Source organism: Canis lupus, chromosome 26 (genome assembly GCF_011100685.1).
Source record: "Canis lupus familiaris isolate Mischka breed German Shepherd chromosome 26, alternate assembly UU_Cfam_GSD_1.0, whole genome shotgun sequence".
NCBI lineage: Eukaryota > Metazoa > Chordata > Mammalia > Carnivora > Canidae > Canis > Canis lupus.
The window spans coordinates 14,854,744-14,870,245 of record NC_049247.1 but is presented as its reverse complement, the minus strand read 5'-3'; the positions used below and the strand labels follow the sequence as shown (position 1 = coordinate 14,870,245).

At 42.5% G+C, this 15,502-nt stretch overlaps 2 protein-coding genes, 1 long non-coding RNA gene and 1 other non-coding gene across 6 annotated transcripts in view; 1 reads left to right on the top strand and 3 right to left on the bottom strand.

Moving 5' to 3' along the window:
* TAOK3 (TAO kinase 3) overlaps positions 1-2,076 on the top strand; it is a 185,311-nt gene extending 183,235 nt beyond the window's left edge. For all 3 annotated transcript variants that reach the window (XM_038575265.1, XM_038575266.1, XM_038575267.1), the window contains one exon: positions 742-2,076. In XM_038575265.1, coding sequence (XP_038431193.1) covers positions 742-903 — 162 coding nt within the window. In that variant the 3' untranslated portion in view covers positions 904-2,076. The remainder of the gene's footprint in view (positions 1-741) is intronic.
* A 2,305-nt stretch (positions 2,077-4,381) lies between these two features.
* Positions 4,382-7,623, bottom strand: LOC119866169. Its single transcript, XR_005379239.1, has 2 exons — positions 6,816-7,623; positions 4,382-5,080 (listed from the first exon to the last, which is right to left on the bottom strand). It is a non-coding gene; the product is annotated as an uncharacterized LOC119866169 (long non-coding RNA).
* A 2,087-nt stretch (positions 7,624-9,710) lies between these two features.
* Positions 9,711-9,855, bottom strand: MIR8819 (microRNA mir-8819). The gene has a single exon (NR_128760.1). It is a non-coding gene; the product is annotated as a microRNA mir-8819 (primary transcript).
* On the bottom strand, positions 9,798-14,029 carry PEBP1 (phosphatidylethanolamine binding protein 1). Its single transcript, NM_001048092.1, has 4 exons — positions 13,895-14,029; positions 12,414-12,523; positions 11,706-11,806; positions 9,798-10,015 (listed from the first exon to the last, which is right to left on the bottom strand). Exons 1-4 carry the CDS (start codon positions 14,027-14,029, stop codon positions 9,798-9,800), a joined length of 564 nt encoding a protein of 187 aa, NP_001041557.1.
* Between the last annotated feature and the right edge of the window lie 1,473 nt (positions 14,030-15,502).

The window sequence follows — 15,502 nt, the reverse complement described above, 5'->3', positions numbered from 1 at the left end:
ACGTTTGTGAAAGGTGTTATGAGCTGATAGCATGACTGCTTAAACGGTATAAGGAAGCGAAATGCAGATTGGATTTTTATTTTCAGCTATTTCTAAACCAAAGAAATCACCAGCAGGGCTCCATAAAAAAAATTAAAATGAAGAGAGGCTGATATTGCCATGCATAATAAATGTTATCAGAATGGAAATATACATTGCTTTAAATATTGCTGAAGAATATGAAGTAGAAAAGATTTCATAAAGTATCTCAAAGCTGTTAAGCATTTATTTACTTAACCAGTTATTTGTACTTTCTTCTGGTACTTCCCTGAGACCAATGTAAGAGACTATTTTCACAGCTCCTGTTCTAGAACTAAATTGCTAATGACCCAGGGGGCATTTGGCTCTCTATGGGAAAGCAGCACAATCTAATTGTGCTTGAGTATCTTTTAGCTTCTCCTGAGCCATCTCCTGCTGAGACAGGACACTGACCTAGATCAGCCCAGCTGCTTGGTTTGCTAGAATGGTAGTGCTAGCCCCAGGTGGGCCCCAAACATTTTAATTCTTGTGAGCAAATTTTAAATATAATGGATTAGATACAAGACATTTATCCCAGGATTCTCCCAGCCTTCCCCAGTCTAGTTTACACTTAGTTCCTGTGTGCTTGTGTGTTATGTGTGTGCATGTATGTGAACATGTGTGTTTGTGGGTGCCTGCAGGGAGATCCTTTCCATTAAGAATTGCTCATTGTGCTTATTTCAGATTGAAGAAGAGCTGGCTGCCCTTCAGAAGGAACGCAGCGAGAGAATAAAGTACCTATTGGAAAGGCAAGAGCGAGAGATTGAAACTTTTGACATGGAGAGCCTCAGAATGGGATTTGGGAATTTGGTTACATTAGATTTTCCTAAGGAGGACTATAGATGAGATTAAATTTTTTTGCCATTTACAAAAAAAAAAAGAAAAAAAAAGAAAAAAAAGAAAACAGAAAAAAATTCAGACCCTGCAAAACCACATTCCCCATTTTAACGGGCGTTGCTCTCACTCTCTCTCTCTCTCTTACTCTTACTGACATCGTGTCGGACTAGTGCCTGTTTATTCTTACTCCATCAGGGGCCCCTTCCTCCCCCCGTGTCAACTTTCAGTGCTGGCCAAAACCTGGCCATCTCTTCTATTCATAGTACACGTCACAGTATTGATGTGATTCAAAATGTTTCAGTGAAAACTTTGGAGACAGTTTTAACAAAACAATAAACCAACAACAACAACAAAAAGTGGATGTATATTGCTTTAAGCAATCACTCATTACCACCAATCTGTGAAAGTAAAGCAAAAAAATAAATAAATAAATAATAATAATAATAATAAATGCCAAGGGGGAGAGAGACACAATATCCGCAGCCTTACACCTTAACTAGCTGCTGCATTATTTTATTTTATTTTATTTTTTTGGTATTTATTCATCAGGAATAAAAAAAACAAAGTTTTATTAAAGATTGAAAATTTGATACATTTTACAGAAACTAATTGTGATGTACATATCAGTGGTGACATATTATTACTTTTTTGGGGATGGGGGGTGGGTGGGGTGAAGAGATCTTGTGATTTTTAAGAACCTGCTGGCAAGAGTTTAACTTGTCTTCAGCATATTCTGATTGTATCATAATCATTTTCTGCTGTTGCAGAGGATGTGAATACACTTAAGGAGCTCACAGAATCCCAGTAGCACAAATTGGGCTTTGGCAAATCGTGTATTTTGTGTATAGAAGGAATTTAAGGAGAGGTATTACTTATTTTCATATTGTATTTTAACTGTTTCTCTGATCAAATTTTTTTACTTCCTCCTCCTATTCCTCCCGACCTCCCTCCTTTTCCAATTCAGTATTTGGAGTTCAACACTGTCTCTCAATCAGATCATCTTGATCTTTTTCTTTATGTCCCTTCCCCTCCCTGAGTCCCATATCTTGGTCATAAATATTGCATTATTCACACTTTCAAACTGTGTATTTTCTTACAATAAAAAATGATGAAAAAAAAAAGGCTTTACTTCTTTTGCATGCACTTTAAAAAAAAAAAAACAAAACATTTTTCAGGTTCCAAGGAAGAGCATGATAACTGTCAGAGCTTTTAATTATATTTGTAAATAAAATGTTCATTACATCGCCTTGCTGTGTTATTGTAGCAGGAAGTTTCCCTTCTAGGTTCAGCAGTTCATGATTCAGAGGGAGACCTGCCCTCCAGAAACCATTTTCCACAGCCCTGGTTGTTCCAAGAAGAGCCATCTCTGTTCCAAGAGATTTTCAGGTAAAGCTATGTCTTCCAAGTTCTTCTACGGAGCTGAAGATAATGTTGCACTGTTTCAAGTGGTAAGTTGCACCTGTTTGCCCTTTAGAAAAAGGCACATGTGCATGCATGTGTGCCAGTCATATATAGGCACATGCACTGCTAAAAAGTTATACACTCTTACAGGAAAAGCAAGCTATTAGAGATTATGACCAAATATTTGAAATAGTCCCACTATAATAGATCCTCTCATATTCTTCTCTTAGAATAATTTTATGTGCATAACAATGAGGTAGTAATATATATAACTTCTAAGATATGTTTTTAGGGTCAAGACCATTTCAGTAAGATCTCCTATTTTTAGGGTTCTAAGTCCTGGACAATGAAAATTTATGTTTAGCATGATGACCTGAAAATCATTCTTTTATCCTACAGGCTGTTCAGTCATCCTAGATAATATGACCAGCCGTGTTCACTATGATAGACTAAAGCAGAAAGATATACTTAAAAGATTATACAATAATTATCAACAGAATAATTATCGAGTATCCAAAATAAGTTTCCTAAGCAGCTTAGTTCACTGACATTTCTGTATTAGATCCATCCAAAAATAACACTGGAAAAGGCTAGAATACTCATAATTGTCCATTAAAAACATAACCTGTATTGCATGCTTATGCTTACTATTTGATGGGATACAACATTAAGCATTTTACAGATGAGGAAATAAACTCAGACCAGGGTAAGTGGTAGAAGTGGAGTCTGAATCAAGACCTATCTTGGGCAGCCCGGGTGGCTCAGCGGTTTAGCACCGCCTTTGGCCCAGGGCGTGATCCTGGAGACCCAGGATCAAGTCCCACGTCGGGCTCCCTGCATGGAGCCTGCTTCTCCCTCTGCCTGTGTCTCTGCCTCTCTCTCTCTCTCTCTCTCTCTCTCTCTCTCTCTGTGTGTGTGTGTGTGTGTGTGTGTGTGTCTCTCACGAAAAATAAAATCTTAAAAAAAAAAAGACCTATCTGGTTTCAGAACCCACACTCCTAAGCATGGGTCACACAGCCACTCAGACTAAATCATTAAGGCAGAAAAACTTCCTATAGTTTGTTTCATTTCTCACTAGCAAAAAACATCTAGCTAACTTGTGAAAAAGCTTTATTTCTGTGAAATTATAGTGCTAATCTCTAGAAAAAGTTCCCCTCCACAAGTTTGTCAGTGATGTGCCGCAAGGTAAAGTTACTGGAAAGAAAGAATGTAAGTCCCTGCTCCTAACACCTGAGTCTTCCAACTCCTAGTACCTGCCTAGGACCAGAATGGCAGCAAAAGAACTGGTACAAAAGAGATACTAAGGGTGGAAGCAGAGAGCCTGTGTCCTGTATTCTCCAGTATATACTTTTTTTTTTTTAAAGGATGGAATTCTTTTTTTTTTTTTTTAATTTTTATTTATTTATTTATGATAGGCACACAGTGAGAGAGAGAAAGGCAGAGACACAGGCAGAGGGAGAAGCAGGCTCCATGCACCAGGAGCCCGACGTGGGATTCGATCCCGGGTCTCTAGGATCGCGCCCTGGGCCAAAGGCAGGCGCTAAACCGCTGCGCCACCCAGGGATCCCTCTCCAGTATATACTAATCTCCCCTGAGTTTAAAAAGGAAAGAATTATTACAGGTTTGTCATATGTATTGGTAAGGGCTGCTTATATTTTATTTGTAACTATTTATTCAGTGAGTACCTTGTAAGTCTGCCGCAATGCCAGATGTTTAAGATACATCAGTATATCTTAAAGAGGTAAAGATCCTTGCCCTATGACAAAACATAAGAGACACCTAACTCTGGGAAATAAACAAGGGGTAGTGGAAGAGGAGGTGGGCGGGGGTTGGGGTGACTGGGTGATGGGCACTGAGGGTGGGGGCACTTGGCGGGATGAGCACTGGGTGTTATGCTGTATGTTGGCAAATTGAACTCCAATAAAAAAAAACTAAAAAAAAAAAAAAAAAGATCCTTGCCCTACCGGGGCTTACATTAGGAGTAGGAGGAAAATGATGACACAATTTAAAAAAATAAATGATCTTACGTGGTCATACATGCTATAAATAAAAAAGCAGAGGAGATATCCAAAGTGCCAAGATCAGCTCATTCATTCAAAAAATGTTTATTGAGCATCTATTGTGTGCCGGGGTGGGGAGATACAGCCCTAAATAGGGTGGATGGGGGTCACTACTCTGCTGGAGCTCATGGTTTAAATCTCCACAGAAATAAGGCACTAAGTTAAGCAACAGTGGACAAGCCATGACAATGCAAGTTGGGTACTACCAGGAGTTCAAAGGAACTGAAACAATTACAATCATAGGAAATATCAGCGAACACTTACCAGTGATATATAATTGAGTAAAAAAAAAAAAAATATTTCTTGAATTTACCACCATCTGAAATTATTATGTATCTGTTGAAAAACCATATTTTGGGGCATCTGGAAACATGCCCATGTATGAACTCCATATACCCCTGTGATTTTAATTTAGTAACCTACTTTGCCATAGAAATGGTATAAAAGATATATTTTTATTCTAGTTTGGCATAGCAGTATGTTTTTCCCTCTGATTACAACTAAAAACTAGACCAAATGCAAAAGCAACTATCTGAGGACACTGAAAAAAATAAAAGCAGGTGAATTATGGAAAAGCCACCTACACAGAGGAATGAGGTAAAAAAAAAAATCCTCAGATGAAGAAAAATTAAAAGAAGTTACTGTCAGCCGAAGTATTCTACAAGAAATGCCAAAGGGAGTTCTTCATACTGAAGGGAAATGATACCAGAACGAAACCTGGATCTCTGGGAATGAAAAAACAACAAACAGTAAATACCTAGATAAATATAAAAGTTTTTCCCCTCCTATAATCCTTAAAGTATATAAAAATATATAGTCTTTTCATTGAAAGCAAAAATTGTTGTCTGGGGAGGGTTTTGATGTATCTAAATGCAATCCATAATAATATAACAATGGCTGGGGGTTAAAGGATGCATATGGTTTCCATGCTTCTACATTTTACATGAAGAATTTACCATTCTAATTCTCAGCAGACTATGAAAAATTAGTTATGTATATTGTAACTCCCAGAGTTAACTACAAAAACAAAAAGAAAACCCAAAGAGGTATAATAGCCAAAAGGCCAATAGATAAATTAAAATATTCAATAAATCCAAAAGAAGGTAGGACAAGGGAAAACAGCCATAAAAAGAGGAGCAAAAAGAACACATAAGATGGTAGACTTAAATTTAAATAACTTATATTAAATATGGTTTCCAAACAGTCCAGCTAAAACTGACAGAGTGAATTTTAAAAAAGACTGTTTGCTGATTATAAGAGACAAACTAAATAAAAAGACACAAATTGAAAGTAAATGAATGGGGAGGGGAGTACCATGCAAATAGGCATAAGGCGACTATCAACTAAAATAGACTTCAAGACTAAGAGCATTATCAAAGATAGACATCCATAATGAGCAAAGGAGTACCAAGAAGATATAATTTTAAATGTTGAAAAAAATCAATTATAGGGGCGTCTGGATGCTCAGTTAAGCAGCCAGCTCTTGGTTTCAGCTCAAGTCACAATCAGGCCATGAGATTGAGCCTCGCATGGGGCTCTGTGCTCAGCATGGGGTCTGCTTGAGACTCTTGCTCTTTCCCTCTCTGCCATCCCACCACCACCCTGCTCTAAAATAAATACAATCTTAAAAAAAATAAATAAAAGATACAGATTCCTGAGTAGAGGGAACACCAGACTAAGATCAGCTTTCTGATATTTATGGTCAGAATTAGAGAGTTGATAAATGGGCTTTAGAGAGCTCTGTAAAACTGTTGTATGTGAATTTTTGTAGAAGTATACATTTGGGAAGAGGAGAATGAACCTTTAGGATATGGCATATGAATATAAAGAAGTCCATACTCCCTAACTGAAGAACCTCTTTACAATGATTCCTTCAACTGATGGTCATTAGATTTCTTATGTCCAATGCTGGAAATACTAAGCAGGACATTAGTTATCCTTGCCTTCAAGAAGGCTCCAGGCTAATGGAGAAGATGAACATTAAACAAAAAATGACACGTTTACTATTTTAAAATTACAACAGTAAAATGTTACAATGCAGTGGTACAGGAGAATCCAGCCTAGTCAGGATTTCCTGAAGGTCAGTTAAGGGATACTTAAAGGATAAATGGGATAATGTCAAAGAAAGTGGAAGAGGAAGATTCCAGGCAATGTTTGTAAGGGACCAGTCTGGCTTGCCAAGGAACTGAGAGGCAGCTGGCAAGTTTGGAGCTTAGTGAGAAGACAACCACAGGAAGCTAGAGGCAAATGGGGGGGGAGGGGTCACATCATATAGACTCTCATAGGCCATTTAAGGATCTGGTCTACATCACAGATCAACTCAAACAGCTGCCAGGTTTTAAGTGGATGCTGAGGCTCTTTGACATAGCACCAATTTAAGAATAGAAGTCCTTTGCTCCCTGACCCAGGAGAGGATATAGGCCATGGGCTGCCATGCCTAAGTATTAGATAGATACCAACCTTGTGTTCCCAAGATCTGATCTCATCTGTTGATCCGGTTTAATTTAGGGTTTCCAGAGTAATGACCACATCTGACACATTTGGCCATGAAATCAGAATGAGCACCAGTTCCCGAGATTCCAGGGTTGTTAGAATACTGGCCTCTGGCAGGGCTGCTCCAGCTGTACTGTAATGCAGAGTAAAGACTCCCGTATCTCTTCATTCTAAACCCTTTATATAGAGACACATTTTTGGCAAACATTCTAAACAGGAAAGCGCCTTGAAGAAAGCTGGTCATTTGTGAACTTTGTTCCTACGTGTGAATCAGGTCAACCTCATCATTTCCACATACTCACTTCATCTCAACAAAAGACCATTTTGTTCTCCAACAACCCTGGAGGTAAATATGGAGACTGATGATCCCCTGCCTTTGCCTGCCCTGCCACCACTCCTTTTCCACAGGAGGCTGAGCCTCAAAGGGAACTTGTGGGTTTGTGGTTATGAGCTGGGCTCTGAGACCAGAGCTAGGTTCAGAATCCAGATCACCCACTTCCCAACTAGGTGCCCTTGGGCAAGTTCACTTCACCTTCCAAGTTTAAAAGGGGAGACAGGCTATCCCCTTGCTTCTATGCCTCCTAATATATCTTTTCCTATGTATTCTTTTCATGTGAACGTCTTCCGCATACACTTCACCTTTTTTGGTTGGGTTGTTTGCCTTTTTTCTGAATCATTTTTTGAGTCTATACCTATTTTAGATAAGAAAACTAACATACCACCATAATTCCTAATTGATTTTTCAGTCTCTGTGACTGACACTGGGTGTTATATGTTGGTAAATTGAATTTAAATATTTACTTTTTTAAAGATTTATTTATTTATGTATTCATGAGAGACAGAGAGAGAGAGGCAGAGACACAGGCAGAGGAAGAAGCAGGCTCCATGCCAGGAACTCGACGCAGGACTCAATCCCGGGTCTCCAGGATCACACCCTGGGCCGAAGGCAGGCACTAAACCGCTAGGCCACCCAGGGATTCCGAACTTAAATATTTAAAAAAATAAAGTCAAAAGGGCAAGGGGCAGTAGGTAGAACATACGACTTGATCTCAGGGTTGTAGGTTCAAGCCCCACGTTGGGTGTGGAGCCCACTTAAAATATAAAGTCAGCGGGGTAGTTGTTTTCTTTACATAATTTTTGTCTTGCAAATTATTTAAAAATTGAATTTTAAAACCCTGAAGTTAGAAAATAATTATTCTCTATCTTCCCCCTATAAAGATTACACAAAGCAACATTTTGGAGAAGGAACTGCAGCAAAAGGTTGGGAGAAAAACCCAGCCTCGCTTAATTAGCACAGGCCCATCCATGATCCCTTCTCTGACACAAACCAGGTCAGTGATATGAACTTTCAAATACTTTCAAATCCTTTCCTTTCTTTTTGGTACATCAAAAGGTATGAAGGTACAGTGGACCCTTGAACAACGGGTTTCCACTGCGAGGGTCCACTTTTATGTGGAGTTTTTTCAGTATAAGACTGTAAATGTGTTTTCTCTCTTCCTTATAATTTTCTTAGTGACATTTTCTTTCCTCTAGATTACTTCATTGTAAGAATACAGTATATGATACATATAATATGCAAAATGTGTTAATCAACTATTTATGTTATCAGTAAGGCTTCTGGTCAACACTAGACTATTAGCAGTTTAAGTTTGAGGGGAATGAAAAGTTACACAGACTTTCAACTGCACAGGCAGTGGGTGCCCATAATCCCCATGCTGTTTAAGGATCAGCTGTAATCTCCCCCCACCCACCCTTTCACCTTTTGGGTGTAGATTCTATATGGATAACAAGTCAGAACAGTGAGAGGTGTGGCCTATTTCTAAGTCACTATTCCTGTGAGCAGCACCACCAAGGGGAAAGGCTTCCCACTGGTTTCACACTCTGGTGGAAAGGACCGCTTAAGAAAAGCAAAGGTACTTTTTGAGCAAGAGGAGCTGGCCTAAAGCTTTGTGATTTTTTTTTTTTTAAACCCTCAAGCTAGAATGGTTGCTTCTGCTGTAGTTTGATGGCATGTGTACAAACATGGATCCTCTGTTTTGGTCCCTGAGTGAAGTCCCAGTCATCACTAATGGTCGAAAGGGACCACTCACCCTTAGAGGTTGTCTCTTGACTTCCCACATTTATGAGGCCCCCATAGCCAAAAAGGGCAAAATACCTGGAGACTGGGTTTATCCACACAATGTTTTTATTTTTATTCACTATAAGCAAACAGCAGAATTAACACAACATTCCGCAACTCCAGATCAGCTTTTCTATAGACGAAGAGTGACTGGTTCAACAGGCAGAGGCTAAAGGATTTTGACAACCCGCTCAATCAGCCCTGCAGCTCATCCAGATGGCTGTGCCTCAACTGCAAAGCAACTCTCCCTATTGCTTTTTTCCAGTACTACCCTTGAGAGAAACCAGAGCAGGACACTGACCCCTAGAGTAAACAGTCTGAGATGTACCACGCTGGGGGTTAGTGGACACACCAGCCTGTGGCTGTCATGGTGAGAGACACGGCCATGAAAACATGACCCAGAAGTGCCATCGGGCACAATTCCGGACTCAGGCTGACAAAAGCAGAGGCAATGAATCTTTTTTTTTAAACCTCCCTTAAAGATTCTTTGATGCTTGGCCCTATTAACTATAGACCTGGTCTTTCACCTCAATTTTCCTTTCTTTAAATTCTGGGTTGCTCTTCTTATATTAACAATTTGATAACCCCAACATAGTACCAAAATATCCTCCAAAATGGAGTTCAGTTTTGATCAAAACATAAACCCGAGATGTGACTCTCTAGAATTATAAAGGATAGGCAGGAGGAAAAGTCACTCTAAACCACTATCTGATTGCTCAGGCCTCACCTGTGAGAACGGGGACAGGGAAAGTGGAGAAATCTACATGCATCACTGAACTTGAGAACACTGCTTGAGACTTCTGGGACAGCTACTGTCTCCCAGCACTGCCCTACTTCCCAGACAGCTGTTCACAGAGTTTGGGCACATAGTCATCCCACTCCGCCTGGTAACACGTGCCAGCCACCGGGGGCCCAAGCTCGTACTTTTTGCGAAAAGATGCCACTTTGAATTTGCCACGGTGGTCTCCAGATCGGTTGCTGAGAATGGGCTCATCACACTTCAGTGGCCCACTCTGCTCGTATACCAGCCAGACGTATCGATGAAGGCCTGGAGAGGGAGGCAGGAAGATGTATGCATGGTAACACATCAGGGATGGAGACGTCCCCCATTTTCACAAAACATGCCAATGTGGAGGGCCCCAGCCACTCCATCTACAAGAGGAACACTAAGCACCCACAGAGGTAGGAATCAGATCATTCAGCTCCTGACAATCACCCAATAGCTTCCCACTGCAATGGGTGTCAGGTCCACACCCAGCCTTACAACCTCTGAGGCTGCTGCCCACCCCTCCTACCTAGCCTTCAATGCTTACTCACAGTGCTCTAGGCTCCCAGCCCATCTCCACTGGGACCCAATTGCTAGCCACTACCCCCATGTGAACACCCCTTTCACTTCTGTGATGGTAACACTTCTCTAAAAGTCTGACTTTTTCTCACTAGAAAGAGAACTCTAGCATAAAGCAATGGTGTTTGTCTTGTTGACCGTTCTCACCCCAGAACCTACCCTAGTGCCTGATAAGACTCACTTTAACCAACTAAGTAGCAAAGATGCTGAGAAACATCTTGTTTTCAAAGATGCTTACATGGGTCACCATCTATCAGTCAATATTCACAGACTAAAACTATGCTTTGGGCATTTTATTCTCTGTAAATTATTCTAAAAGGATATTTTTTAAAAAGCAAGAGGGAAGGGAAAAAAGTCGTCAAGGCTTTTTTTGTTAATGAGAACAAAGCTCCTACTTGAGAGAATTGCTTTATTCTCATGTGTGCACTTCCCATAATTAAACTGCCTAATTGTATAACTGCCCTTGAGAACTTAATAGATTCCTGGGAAAGATGTACCTTTACCTTCCTCTTAGGAACACAAGAGAGGGCCTGAAGCCATCAGAAGCTTTGAGGTCTACAGATAAAGAATGAGTCTAGGGCCAACTGTTCCTGTCAGGGACCTTCTTATACCTCCTCAGACTAGACAACATGTCTCCCCATCGCCACTCCTTCCTTGTTCCAGCAAATGAAAGCATCCTGTAACGCACAGTAAAGCATTAACAGAGCAGCTTCCACTATCATTAGCTTATCCGACTTGGAGAGTTTCAATGCAATATTCTCTTTGTATATAGAATTATGATATATAACACAACACAATACCATGTGTGTATCTTTAGTATACTTCTTAAAGCCTTCCAAATCTTTTCAAGATGATACCACCCTAGATTTTTGACACAACGGAACTACAAAGAGATAAAGAAGCCAATGTCTTATAATTAGGAAACTATGATCATTTCTGAGATCTTTTGTGGGAAGTGGAAACTCAAAGATCCCACAGGTCAAAGGCTGAATACAGAACTTAGATGGGTTAACTGCATTCAATCCATGTGCAGCAGCACATCCTACCCCCCACCCCCCAGCCCCCACCTCTCCTGAAAGTTGTTCCAAGCTTTCTGCAACACTGCTTCCTTAGAATCCTCTCTCAGACTTTCCCGCATATAAAGACCTAGTGGCTGAGAGGCAGTACTAATGGACAATCCACCTGACCACAACCCAAGATTCTAGCCACCCGATGCTACTGTAGGTGTCAATGTCTCTGGCAGGCCACTGCCCGGAAGGTGAACTACACTGTCTGAAAGCTCCGCTAGGCTAAGGGATTGGGAGAACCAGACTAAACTTTGCAGCCCTTTGGGCCAATCCTAATGTGTACACACTGCCACTCCCACCTCCCCCACAAAGCAACCTTTACTGACCTGTGCCCTTGGGAGGCCCAGAGCCGACATAATCGGAAAGGACTGTGCCACTGCTAATGTCGTTGCCCTTCATGTTGACCACCAGAAAATGGTGCCATTCCCTAGGACGAGGAACACAAGACAGCACCACAGGAAGTAAGTACACACTCACTGCACAGCCAGCATGCTGTGAAACATGCAATGAAACACATGCTCTGAACTAGGCTGCAGTGATGAACGAGACTGAGAGTCCTGCCCTCGTAGGCACAAACCTCACTTGGTCTGTAGAAGAGAGGGCCCCGTACCCCCCTCCCTCCTTCTCTCCCTCCAAGATGCTCTAAGCAGTATCAAGCAAATTTTTTTCCACAGGACCAGACAATAAACGTTTTAGTCTTTGCCATGCACACTGAAATTTGAATTTCATGTAATTTTCACACGTTAACAAAGTATTATTCTTTCAATTTCAATCACTTAAAAATGTAAAAACCATTCTTAGCCCATGAGGCTATACAAAAACAGGTGTTGGGCCGATGTAGCTCTCCACTATAGTTTCCAGACTCCTGCTCTAGGGACTGAAGGAGGAGGAAATGGCTTAAGCGTGGGTGCAACCATCCCAAACGGGGTCTAATTCTGCTGGCACAGCATGTCCAGCAAGGGTTTTACACACTGCCAGGAAGCACCAGATCATACTTGGATGACCTGGTGCTTCCCAATCTTTCCTCAACTTGCCTGTATTTGGGGTCCTTCCTGCTGGGAGCGTCTGGATCTGTCAGGACCAAGGTGTAGAGTTTACCTGGATCAAGACCATCCCATGCAATACTGGTGGGCCGGTTCTTAACCTGTAGGAAGGAACCACTTTGGAGTTAAAAAGAAAAATGCTGAAGAAGCCAACGCTAGGGATCCCTGGGTGGCGCAGCGGTTTGGCGCCTGCCTTTGGCCCAGGGCGCAATCCTGGAGACCCGGGATTGAATCCCACATCGGGCTCCCGGTGCATAGAGCCTGCTTCTCCCTCTGCCTATGTCTCTGCCTCTCTCTCTCTCTGTGACTATCATAAAAAAAAAAAAAAAAAAAAAAAAAAAACTCCTTAAAAAAAAAAAAAGAAGCCAACGCTATTTGATTTCAGGTTCTTCAGAGGTAAAACACAGTAGATTATTAATAAACGCTAAAGTATTGACTCTGCTAAAAGCCAGGAGCTTAAATTCAATATACATTAATTTATTTTAGTTCCAACAACAGTATAGGGCTGGCATGTTATTAACAGAAAGGATCTCAACCCTGGTGGTGATGGAGTCTTCCAAACTACAACCTCATATGGTATGGAATGACCGAGTTTCTAGATCTGGTGACCAGCAGCTGAGCTAGGGCCTGCTAAAGTGAAATCTGAATTAACTGGACACTTAAAAGTGCACAGAAAATGAGAAAGTCGAGGTGGCCAGACTGGACAGTGCATCCGGGAAAATGGCAGGCTGCCAGAGGGGCACTTTATATTTAAACATCTAAAGCAATAAGCTGTGTAAATATCCAAAGCAATAAACTGTCAGCGCAGTTGATTCACATCATTGTCCCGGAGTTTCACGACCAACAACTGGCAAGTACTGGACGCTTTAGTTTTCCTACTTGCGGTCGCCAGAACCTGACCTGGTCGCGCGCCAAACGGCAGAACAAGGCCGTTGCCCTAGAGCCTTCCAGCTGCACAAGGCTTGCTTAGCTTTGGGTGGCTTCGTGCCCTAGCCCGCGAAGACAAAAGGAAGAATCGCTGAGCGATGCTGGTCACCGGTTACATAATGCGTCACATGCCTTCGGATGGGGCTTTTGCTCCCCAAACTGAGGCCTAAAATCCTGAGACCTGAGGGGAGGTCTGGAGCCCAAGGGGTGGCCACGACCCAGCACTTCTCGGGCACCGCCGCCTCCTCGCCCCCGCGCCAGGCCCCCTGCCCGTGGCCCCGAGCTGTTTCTGGGCCTACGCCCCAGCCTACGCCTTGAAGTGCCCGGGAAGTAGATCACTGTCTCCTGCAGGCCGAGCCCGCCCGCCACGTGCGGGTGCCCGCAGGTGCCCGCAGGTGTCCTTAGGCCTGCGGGGTGGGCACCGCGACGCCCTCCCCTCGCAGGAGCCGGCGCGCGCAGGCCGGACCCTCCTCCCCACCTCCGCCGGCCCCCCGCCCCGCCGGCTCCACACCTCGAGCAGCTGCACCCCCTGCGCCCTTGGGTACCTGGGTGGGCGTCAGCACTTTGCCCAGCTCGTCGACCTCCGTCCCGGTGTATTTGACATGCAGCGCATGCTGCGGCCGCTCCTCCACTTCCTGCAGGCTCAAAGGCCCGGACCACTTGCCGAGGTCCACCGGCATCACGGAGCCGAGCTGAGCAGATGAGAGGGAAGAGTTTCTGCAGACGGGACACAGGCACGCAGCACCGACTGCCAGCAGTCAGCAAACTGGCCGGAGGAGGCGCGGGCCCAGCGCTGGGGAGGCGCAGGCGCGGGGCCCCAGTCCCGCCCCACCGGCTGCTGCAATCACAGGTGAGGCCCGACCCACTCTGCTCTCTAATTGGTTAAAGCGGGTAGCGCGAGGCGTCTCGTGCTCCGGGTCAACGCGTAGGTTTTGCCTTTCTGTTCGCAGCGTGAGTAATTTGCTACCCGCCGCCGCCGGGGCCCATGGGAGCTGTGGCTCGGTTTGCAAGGCCCCTTGTTTCAAGAAATGAAACAAAAATTGCTTTGAATTTTGTTTTGTTTTGTTTTACCACTTTGCAGGATTCTTTGTCTATTTTTTAAGTGCAGAAAAAGCCTTGCTATTCTCCCCACTTCTCACAGCCAGCTTGTTTGCTCTCGCCTCTCTGTACTTTTGCGCATGCTCACTGTTTTGGTAACTGCTGCATGAGAGGGCCTGTGTCGAACTTTTGAGCATTCTTCTCAACGCGCAAATATATTTACACATATATTTGATCTCCTTGCCCCTGCTTGGTGCAAACAAGATTCCTGGGAAGTGATTTTTTTTTTTTTAATTAAATTTTCGAACCATTCTTAACTCCTGTTTTGCTGACAAGGGGCTCTACCTCTGCCAAAACTGCTCTCCCGGTGGCCAACAAATGCTTTCTTTTTACTAAATATAATGGGTACTATTTAATAGTCCTTATCCTGTTGATGTTAGGACAGCTATTGACAGTGATAACCTCTCCTGCCTAGGGAATTAAAAAATTCTCTTGTTTTTAGTGTTTATATACAAGTTCATTGTAGAAAATTCAGAGGAAAAAACCTAAAAGTAAAAATTTTTATTCCACTATTTGGATATAAACATCAGTAACAATAATTTCATTCCATTTATTCACCAAAAAATTGCATTAAACTCCGTTATAGAGAACCCTGGGTGGCTCAGTTGGCTAAGCCTCATACTCAGTTTCTGCTGAGGTCATGATCTAAAGATCATAGGATCCTGTGGCTGGTGCTGGATGTGGATCCTGCTTAAGATTCTATCTCTCTCCCTGTAAGCCTCCTTCTAAAAAATAAATTCTACCATTATAGACTATATAAAAAAATAGATCATTATTTTAATGACTTCTAAATGCACCACAATTTATTCAACAATTCTCTTGATGTTGGACATTCATGCTTTTTGTTGATTTTTCCTTTTTATAAATATCAAGGAAATGAACATCGTTATACACATATATTAGAAACACTTGGTAGATAGTTTCAGGAAAATCTTATTAGGGATAATCTAGGCCAGAGAGTACTCCAATCACGACCACTGCCATTTATTGCCCATCACCACTGCCATGTGGGGGCCCTGGCCCAAGGAAAGCCTTGAAACTCCACGCCTCATTTC

Excerpts from the sequence above, each read along its gene's own strand:
- PEBP1 (NM_001048092.1), bottom strand. The coding sequence starts at position 14,029 with ATGCCGGTGGACCTCGGCAAGTGGTCCGGGCCTTTGAGCCTGCAGGAA. Across the intron at positions 12,524-13,894 it reads AAGTGCTGACGCCCACCCAG|GTTAAGAACCGGCCCACCAG; the intron begins GTACCCAAGGGC and ends TCCTTCCTACAG. Across the intron at positions 11,807-12,413 it reads AGGAAGGACCCCAAATACAG|GGAATGGCACCATTTTCTGG; the intron begins GCAAGTTGAGGA and ends TCCTCGTCCTAG.